The 10,524-nt window shown below is 44.6% G+C and overlaps 1 protein-coding gene across 1 annotated transcript; it reads left to right on the top strand.

Moving 5' to 3' along the window:
• The first annotated feature begins 2,162 nt into the window (after positions 1-2,162).
• On the top strand, positions 2,163-6,317 carry egr1 (early growth response 1). Its single transcript, XM_073487589.1, has 2 exons — positions 2,163-2,879; positions 3,728-6,317. Exons 1-2 carry the CDS (start codon positions 2,669-2,671, stop codon positions 5,041-5,043), a joined length of 1,527 nt encoding a protein of 508 aa, XP_073343690.1. The 5' UTR covers positions 2,163-2,668; the 3' UTR covers positions 5,044-6,317.
• The last annotated feature ends 4,207 nt before the right edge of the window (positions 6,318-10,524 follow it).

Genomic DNA, 10,524 nt, shown 5'->3' with positions numbered 1-10,524 from the left:
TTTATTACTTTTCTGACAGTTTTCCCTAACCTGATTTTATTACATTGTCATCAGATGATGAGTTCTCTCATCCGCTCTCTCCTTTCTTTCTTCTTTGCTTTGCCACAAATTTATCGACCTTGGTAACTGATGCATGACAGCACGGAAGGATGCAGACAGGAGTTTAGTCTGGTCACTTTGTGCAACTCACCGTTGTCATCGTCATGTCCTGAGCTGCTGGCCCTTTGCTTTCCTTCGGGCCTGGAGAGGAGTGGCACCTCTCTTGCTGAAAAACAAATGTAAACTTTTAGGAGTGTGCGCAGTGGGAGCACCATTCTCCTCCTGAAATACAACACGGCTCTGCAGAGCCACATACCTTCAAAAGTGATTAGATTTGATCATTTATACCTATCTGACTGTATGAATAAACAACATTACACATTCTCCAGCTGCGTCCTCTACTTCAGGCTTATTTGGATTTTGTGAAGGAGCCTGTGCTCCAGATCATCCATAATATATGACAGAATTTTGCTATCAGTCTAATGGGGGTAAACAGAGAGATTTGCCAGAGGCTGAATGGGAAACGCCTGGGAGAGAATGCAATCCAGTCAAGACCAAAAACCTACTGTGTGCACCTGGATTATGTTTTATGTTTATCTATCTATCTATCTATCTATCTATCTATCTATCTATCTATCTATCTATCTATCTATCTATCTATCTATCTATCTATCTATCTATCTATCTTATTTATAATTAACCACCACTTGTAGATGACAAACATGGTTAAACAGTATTTTCAGACTGAATCAAATAATATTTGATCTCACCTGTGCTGCCCTCAGCACCGTCCCTCTCCTCTCTCTCTCTCAGGCCACCTCAAAGTGTCCTGCCCACGATGTTTCCCAATGAGGTTGCTCGCATATAGATCCAGTCAGCAGCAAGGGAAACACATTGATTTCCCGTCAGCATCCACCGAGGAGTGCTGGCGCGCCAGCCGAAGCTGGAGCAGCCGGGGGGAACATCGGTATCCCGCAGGCGTCCTGGCAGCTGTGCGCAGCGTTGTTAATGCGGCCCATTAGGCCGCTGAGTGGCAGAGAGATTCCCCGAATATTGAGCCGGGGACACCCCTCAATTAGACGGATCGCCCCGCACCTCGTCAGCATCCGCGGCTATCTGTTCTCATTAATCAATGACACAGCCGAGAGAGATGGAAAGTTAATTTAGAGGAAGTTTGCGACCAGCCAGCAGAGTTTGCACAGTCTTATATTTTAATCCTATAGCTTCAGAAATACCCTCATTTATATCACAAGTCAAAATCAATTTAACATGCCGCTTAGTTATTCACAATCAATAAGGCTACAGGCTGGAAATGGATGGCAATGTCGATTACTGAAATGTAAAATAGGTTTAAGCCTAAAAGAAAAAAAAAAATCACTTTTGAATAGTTATATATTATTTTTTGCTTGTTTTAGTTGAAAATGTAAGTTTTCATAAAAACACGGGATTGTTGCATTTGTGCTTACAACGTGTTTTAGTATTTATTTAACACACAAGCCTCCAGTCTTTGTTGTTCTGACATTAATAAAACACACGTAAAGCAGTTCGCCTGTTGCACAGTCTGTCACATAAAGTCCAACAGCTCCGCTGAAGCTGTGCTTTAAAGCAGAGAAGCAGGATTCTGCTGCTGACATTAGTTATTGTGAGCGCAGGACATGATTTGCACTCCAGCCTCTCATTCACTGCCAAGCAGCGATCAGCGCTGCCTCAGGAAGTTCCAAATAAGGACAGGGAAATGGAAACCCACCGGAATAGGTCCTTATGTAGTCACGACCTTATAAGGTACGGCGGAGCCGGGCTTTCCGGCAGCAGCGCAGCCTGCTGCACAGATGGGAAATCCAAATCAAATCTATGGGGCGACCGGGAGAGAGCAAGAAATATGCTGCTGTCTCGCGGAGCTGTTCTGCTATGAAGATACATTGATTCGGGAAAGAGGAAGAGCGGCGTTGTCTTCGCAATTTACTGCGAGAGCTTAATATAAAGTCTCTCCTCTCTGCTTTCCCCCCAGGCCAGCGTCATGTGTCCTCCACTGCAGTGCCTAAATATGGGCTTCCTCCGCTCCAAATATGGACATCTACGTCACGGCAAGAGGGTATAAAAGACGCAGGGAAACCTCTCAGCTCAGAGAGAGCCCTGAGCGCCCACAAGAGCAACTGTTAGAGCAGAGATAGATAGACAAACACATAGAACTCCCTTACAGAGAAATATCACAACAAAAGTAAAAAGTCAATTCAAAACAACATCTATCCAAGAAGGTCAGAACCTAATTGGATAAGTTATTTAATACATAGATTTAAAAAAAAAATCAAGATTAATTTGTTGATTAATTTTGATGAATCTTAGGGAATGAGTATAAAGGACACTTTTGATTTTTTCTGAAAAGACAAGTGGATCTGTACTCATCTCTGAGAGAAAAAGGAAAACAACAAGACAACTGGAGAACAAGAGTCTCGGAGCAGAAAACAGCATCTTCCTCGGCATCAGCAGAAGTGTGCAGCGCTCCCTGAGCTGGGTTAAGTGATTTCCTCCACCTGCGAGGCACCGCTCTGCCAGCGTGCATTCAGCCTCCCTGCACTCCTCACCAGCTACCAGCGCAGCCTCAGCCGTGCAGCTCCAGCACCAGCAGAGGATGGCTGCAGCCAAGACCGAGATGATCCTCCCAGCCCTGCAGATCTCAGAGCCCCTGAGCTTCCCTCACTCCCCCATGGATAACTACCCAAAGCTGGAGGAGGTGATGATGCTCAGCTCTACAGGGACCCCCTTCCTCACCGCCTCCGCACCCGAAGGTGCAGGCTTTGGCTCCGGGGAGCCAGGAGAGCAGTACGACCACCTTGCTGGAGGTAAGAACTGAAGATTTTCCTCTTTTTACATTTGGTTCTCTGTGCTAAACATTCAATCTTATCTGCTGAGCTGCACTAAACCAAGAAAAGAGTTTAGAGAAATTAATAGCTGCATAACTTTCATTATGATTTATGTTCTGCACTGAATTATTAATTTACATCATGAATTGATCATATAACTACAGATGACATATTAAGAAAATGTGTTTTATCATGGATTCTGGTAATAAATTGTTTACTCAAAAACTGGAATTGTTGGCTACAAGTGAATAAGAATTGTGGCTGCCCAGACACAAAACATTAATGCAATAAAATTCTACAAATGAACAAAATTAGGTATATTAAAAATATTTGACGTAATACCAATTTATTGATAGCTGTAAATCCATGTCGACTCTCGGAGGATTCAAACACTGCTCAGTCACCGCATGCCTCTAGACACTCCTACAGCTCAATTCAAATTGCATTCCTAAAACCAGCTGAACTGCAGTTTCGGTAATCAATTGCCTCGGGCTCTGTGATGGGCTTCAAGAATGTGCGTGTTGGTGTGTATATTTGTGTGTGTGTGCAAGACAGGAAGACAGAAAGAATGAAAGAACGATCGACTGAGTGTGAGCAGAGGAAAATGCGAGTAAATAAAGCTTGCACAGCAGCTCCTGTTGAGGTGTGGAAGAGGCAGTTTTAGAGTTTAGGGGGGTAAGACTTTAGTTTGGGGGGTGTTTCTCTGCGTTGGCACCTGACTGATCAGGGTGACACACTGTCCACCGTTCTGGCAGGATTCCCCCTCTCCCTCCCTCTGGATATTGACAGTTTGATTAATGTCTCCCCTTTCTCTGTGCTCCCTGCAGATACGTTACCTGACATCCCCTTCAACTGTGAGAAGCCGGAGCAGACCTACCCCACCCAGAGGCTGCCCCCCATCTCTTACACAGGCCGCTTCACCCTGGAGCCCGCCACCACCTGCAGCAACAGCCTCTGGGCGGAGCCCATCTTGGGCCTGTTCACGGGTCTGATGGGCAATATTGCCCCCAGCTCCAGCTCTTCCTCCGCTGCCTCACAGACCACCTCGTCCTCCTCTTCATCCATCCCGTCCTCCTCCACTTCCTCTTCTACCTCCTCATCTCAGAACTCCAGCCTCAGTTCCTCCATTCACCACAGCGAGCCCAACCCCATCTACTCAGCTGCCCCAACCTACTCCAGCCCCAACTCTGACATCTTCCCAGACCAAGGCCAGACTTTCTCAAGCTCGACCGGAGCAGTGCAGTACCCTCCTCCGGCCTACCCCAATGGCAAGACCTGCAGCACGAGCTTCCCTGTGCCCATGATTCCCGACTACCTCTTCCCTCAGCAGCAGGGAGAGATCAGCCTGGTGCCCCCTGACCAAAAGCCCTTCCAGAGTCAGTCAAGCCAGCCCTCCCTCACTCCTCTGTCCACCATCAAGGCCTTTGCCACCCAGACTGGTTCCCAGGACTTAAAGGGTGTCTACCAGTCTCAGCTGATTAAGCCCAGCCGCATGCGCAAGTACCCCACCCGGCCGAGCAAGACACCTCCTCACGAGAGGCCCTATGCTTGCCCCGTGGAGACCTGTGATCGACGCTTCTCACGCTCCGATGAGCTGACACGTCATATCCGCATCCACACAGGTCAGAAACCCTTCCAGTGCCGCATCTGCATGCGCAACTTCAGCCGCAGCGACCACCTGACAACACACATCCGCACTCACACTGGTGAGAAGCCCTTCGCCTGCGAGATCTGTGGACGCAAGTTTGCCCGCAGTGACGAGAGGAAGAGGCACACAAAGATCCACCTACGGCAGAAGGACAAGAAAGCAGAGAAGGCAGGAGCAGTGGCAGTAACAGCAGCTCCGGTATCAGCTGCTTCACCTGCCTCCAGCTACCCTTCACCTATCACCTCCTACCCCTCTCCAGTGTCTTCTTACCCCTCTCCCGTCACCTCCTGCTACTCCTCTCCCGTCCACACTTCCTACCCATCTCCTTCCATCGCCACCACCTACCCATCGGTGTCCATGTCCAGCACCTTTCAGTCCCAGGTCGCCTCTTCCTTCCCCTCCTCAGTCGCCTCTAACATCTACAGCTCCCCTATCCCCACCCCGCTATCAGACATGCAGACCACTCTCTCCCCAAGGACAATCGAGATCTGCTAAGACAGAGAAAAACTTTTTTTAGTCTCTCCGCACCTCTCCTTCCTTAAGGTTCTTTGAGGGGAAAGAAATCAGCATCAAAAGACTTTGTATTCCCCTCCAAAAAGCACTTTTCTGTCTGCTCCCTGTGCAGTGTTAGGTGAATCTTGAGATTTACCTGAAAGAGAGAAAAAGACACATGTCAAGGACTGGGCAAAGACAATAGAAGATGAAAAGGGATTTTTTTTTCTGACTCTGTAAAACAAATGCAGCACTTCAAATGCATATGGGACTCAACAGATAGAGAGTGGAAACCGGCACTGACGGTCTCTACTATTAGGTACACAAACACCAAGAGACAAACAGATTTACAGCAGTTGTGGTGCTGAGACACGTTCGCCCTTGCAGGCACTCATACAGTACAAAAGACATTGAATGATATACATAAGCTACCATATATGTATATTGTACATGTGCCATGTTTCGTTTTTATCATTCTTTGGTACCATTGATGTGAAAAATTATTTGCATATTTGCATTGTATTATTTGAAGTGAGCAGGGCCATATTTTCTACATACTTTCTCTATTATGTAGTGATGATGCTGTGATACGTTTTGACATTGTTTGAAAAAAAGCACTTAAGTATTCAAGCATGAGTAAGAGTGATGTTAGTTTCTGTTTGTAAATATCATCCACTGGTACGATCTCTTTCTCTCTTTCTCACATGTGACATATCGATCGGTTATATGGAAAAACAGAGAGAAGATAAAAAAAGAAAACGTAAAAAAAAAAAAAATCAAAACAAGACAAACACTCCCGTTATTTGGTGCCTTTTGTGAAGCCTTGCTGATGTTGTGACTCGGCTGTGCGCGAGAGAGGATGCACTGCATCTCGCCTTAAGGGTTGAGGGAATATTTTTGTTACAGAATGTAAGTCATACTCAGAGGGAGGAAAAAGGGACGAGCTATGAGGGCACCGCTTCATTTCATTAGAATGTAAGCAAAAAAGGAGAAAAATTATAAAGTATATTTTTGTAAAACTTAAGTGTAAATATCCACATCTTCAAGAGCTGGAATGTTGAAGTTACCTACTGAGTAGGCATGGGATTCTTTTGTATGTTATATACATGCAGTTCATTATTTTGTGGTTATCTTTATTTTGTATTTGTGTTTGTTAAAACAAGTGACTGTTTCTGGCTTCTAAACACATTGAATGCGCTTAACTGCCAATGGGATATTTGGTGTACAAGATATCCTCCCAGAAATGAAATATAAATAAAAATATGAATATATATGTATATTTGTTTTCATTCTTTATTGTCCGACTTTTGTGTTTCCACATATAGAGGCGTCTCCATAACATTACATCCCACCCTTCATTTCATCATGTACATCCTTCATACATGACCGTAATATATTCCATCATCTTATATGTTAATTGTATGGAGATTATTAGCAGATACGTACAACGACTTCACATCACAGAGCGCCAGCCTTTGACTTGAGAAAAAATCTACACAGCTTGATCTTATAGAAACTCTCCGTTTCAATCGCTGTTCTCCAATTGAACCCTGTATTAGTGATAACACTAACGCATGACTCCCATGCCTATAAACACTGAAGATGAGGAATTCTTATCGAGATCCAACGTGCTCTTGAAGATATTAAGCTTATCTAAATTCCCATTTCATTTTAGATTTTGTGATACACACTGGTCCTCACTGTTGAGCACACAGACTTCCAGCAATTTGATCTTCAGGCAGAATTACAAAAAAACATTTCTTTCCCCTTCTGTGTGCTGTTAGAGGAATGATTTTTCTTTCCTTTTTTTTTCTTTTGGAGAGCGATATTTTGAAACTGACTGTGCTTAGACATGCACAGGGCTTATTTTCACAGAGTGCAGGTGAAATCCATCACATGATAATTACCTTCCTTTCCGCAAAATGTGGTTGGCGAGATGCTGTCACCTCATACTGAATGAGCTGTAACACACAATTGGGCAATAACCGTGTAGGTTAGACCGAATTGTTGCACGGGTGCAGCTGAACAGACTGGCCCTGAAGGTTTAACCGCTGTTTCTTTTGGTTTTTCAAGCAGAATATAATAACAGCCTCGTTGCACCGTCATTATTCATCTGCCACTGTTCTTGAGGCGAAGGGATTCTTGCTACATGTTTGAGTATGAAAATAAAACAGCTTGGTTTTTTTAGCCTGTGTAGACATGAAGCCTCCTAAGTTTTTTTTCTCTGAGCTTTGGAGTAATTTTGTGTTGTGAAATGCACTAACCAAAATACTCACAAATGCAAACACAGCTAAAATAGAAAGCAGGAAAACAAGTAGAAGAGAGTGATGGAGGGAAAAGGGAAAATAATTAAGATAATTGGTCTCCTGATCCCAAATTGACTTTCTAAATTGGGTCTGTTGAGTTGTGTGTGTTTGTATCGGTTTGTGTGTGCGCGCATGTATGCAGGCATTTGTGTGTGATACACACAGTGGCTGTGTATAGTCTCTGAATAATGTAGCTGTTTCCTGCTGTGTGTCTGCATGCTGCTGCCGTGATGTGTAAGTGTGTAATTGTGTGAAATTTGCTGTGTTAGCAGCCGTTGTTCTGCCCTGCGTTTCCTTGGTTAAAGCTCAGTATCCCCATGAAACACATCCACCTGGACACCACCCTCGCATCTGCTGACACAGTTCACGTGTGTGTGTAAGTCTGCTTGATTATGTGTAAACACTCCCAAATGATACAGCAAAAGGCAGCAAAAAATAGCAACAGAACGCAACAATGGTCCATTTTCTTGTATGAAATCTGCAACACTGCTACAATTGAATAAATAAATGAAATACACACAGATAAGAGGATAGACGACATCGAGTCACGCAAACACAAATCAGCACTGTTGTTGATCTCTATGCTGACTTAAATCATCTTGATTTTTAAACAAAGATGTTCGCTGCTCCAGCTTTTTGGGGCAAATCTCAAGCCTCCTTGTGTGGCTTAAAATCCTGAAATCTGTCATTTCCTGTCATTGTTTACAGCATTATTTTGGTCTCTGGCTCCAAATCAAGAGCCATTCAGCAGCTTTTGCATCACAACTTTCTCATACAACCATGCTTTTAGGAAACTCTTTAACTCAATGTGAAAACCACAGACTGTGCTTCTCCCAGCCCTTTCTCATGTGGAGAGACAGTATTTCAACCAGTCTTGTCACAGTCCATAACTGAAATGCTGGAGAGACAGACAGCCGATATCCCTCAGAGTATGAGGAGATTGTGTAGCCCATATTATCCTCTTGCTCTGATTTAAGGCTCTTCCTCGCAAATCAAAGCTCACGTGCTGGGCCCGATCTGTTTAGGGAGGTGTGAGAGGAGCGCAAGAGTGCAGTTGCGTCGTGGCTTCACTCTGTTGTAACCCACAACGGAGCCACCTCACGCCCCCAACGGGCTTTCACTTCAAGAGCCCTGCCTTTGTTCAAAAATGTATTTGTTCTCCTATTCTTTTTGGGAACTGCGTAAAACAAAAAAGGACGAATGGCGAAAAGAACGTCTCTTTCTCCCTCCCTAACCACCCTCCAACCCAATCCCACTGCCACCTCTCTCCCTCTCTCTCCCGCTCTGTCTCTACCTCTCTCGCCCCTCTCTGGCAGTGCATATTTTGCTGCAGATGCTAATGATCTCCCCCCCTCTGTATTCTGATGCAAGGTCTGTCTACACTTTTCCCTTTCATCCACATACAAATGTGCTCTTATTGCCTCTTCGCCCTCGGGCCTTTTAAGATGCCTTTTTGAAATATGCTGTTTGATAAGCACATCATTGGCCAAGTCCCCGCAGTGATTAGAGCTCTCTTTAATGTGAGCAAGTTAGAGAGTGAATGAGGGGCTCCGGGGCCAGCAGCTATCCGTTCTCCTCTGCCCTCAACCCTTGACATCTCCCGGGCCAGTCTGGAGGGACCGATAGGATGACCTAGAGTCCAGTTTAGTACGTAGGCACCGCTCGCCTTCCACGATCCTTCATCTCCACATGGAGATTAAACATGGAAGGAAAGACACTGGAGAATCGCTTTCATACAGACACGGTACTGTATGCTGGAAGGCTAGATTCCTGTACTTTATCACAGAGATATGACAGGAGGACTGCTCTCTAATGTCTTTTAAATATGCTCCATTGATCTCATGTTCAGAACCTCGCTGGGATATGGCTTTTTCTGATCTCGCCAATAGGGAACGCTGATACAGTCGTCAGGTGCTTTCTCCTGTTCTGCCTCTTACACTCGACACCTGTTGAGCCTTTTGGGAAAAGTAGGTTATATTTAAACTGCTTGATTTCCAGCCTCCTCACAGTCGCATTTCAGGTAGATTGCAACATTTACAGACGCAGCGTTCGAGAAACGTGCTTGGCATATCGCAGTTTGAAACAAACATCAGTCAGAAAGTGTAAGTATGACAAACCTGGGCAAAATGTGGCAGTCCATTTATATTTAATCTCACTCTCATGCTGTACATGAAACACACACAGACCAGTCTGAACCAACAGACGCTCTGCTTTGCACATCAAGGCAAAGAAGCGCATAATAGATAATCAAAATGTCACAAATTTGCTCTGCATTTCTGGGTTAAGATGTGTGAATGTTTTGCATGTTTGTTGGCTCCGTATGTGTTCAAAACCCATGAGATGTAAGAGCAGCACAACTCACAAGCATCTTTGAAATTATTTGTGGCACACAAAAGAGATTTTTGACGTATCACTTCCACAATAATCTACAGGTGTCCTGGCAACTTTAGCTCTACTTAATAAGCCATGCTTGTTTGAAGTACATGGCTTTGAACAGACAACAAAACAGTGCATGCTTAAGTACCTCCAAATGTGACACCTCTTCAACTCGGCATCAAGTACACTACAGCTTCACAAAAGGCACCTGGGTGGCTCTGAAATGCAAACAGGCCCTCATAAGTCTTTATGTGTTAAGGCTAGTGAGTGGGCTCGAGTTGTTTTCTTTTCTGTCTGTGAGTCTGACTATCATATGCAGTCCCTGAGCGGGGTCTCTGAGGCTGGGTAAATAAATGCAGTCATGCCTCTCAGAGACCTGTCTGTTTTTATCAGAGGGATACATGTTCAGCAGCAGATGGCTTCCTGCTGCAAATGAGAGGCTTCTGACGGCACCGTGCAAGACGTCAATTCCTAAATAACGACAGTTCAAACAAAATAAATAATGTGGTTATTTATATTGGAGACTTGTGTAAATCATCATGCCTTAATTTGGGAACATCTGTAGAGCTGTAGTAGATTAATAGAGCACTATGCTGTGCTAATTTTGCAACAAAATTATCATCAATACCTCACCCTGCTGTTTTCCCTCACAATTCTGCCTGTTTCCATGACCCATTTTATTCCACATGAAGCAGTAGGGATGCATTTCAGGGTCACTGGATTTGCTTGAGCTGTGGTTCAAGAGTTCAGAACAACCACAAAGTTGTCACAACAGCCCAAATTAGAGGTGAGAGCTGCAGCA

This window comes from Pagrus major, chromosome 18, assembly GCF_040436345.1.
Source record: "Pagrus major chromosome 18, Pma_NU_1.0".
Taxonomy (NCBI): Eukaryota; Metazoa; Chordata; class Actinopteri; order Spariformes; family Sparidae; genus Pagrus; species Pagrus major.
Note: the sequence above shows the minus strand (reverse complement) of the source record. Positions and strands in the feature narration are given on the sequence as shown.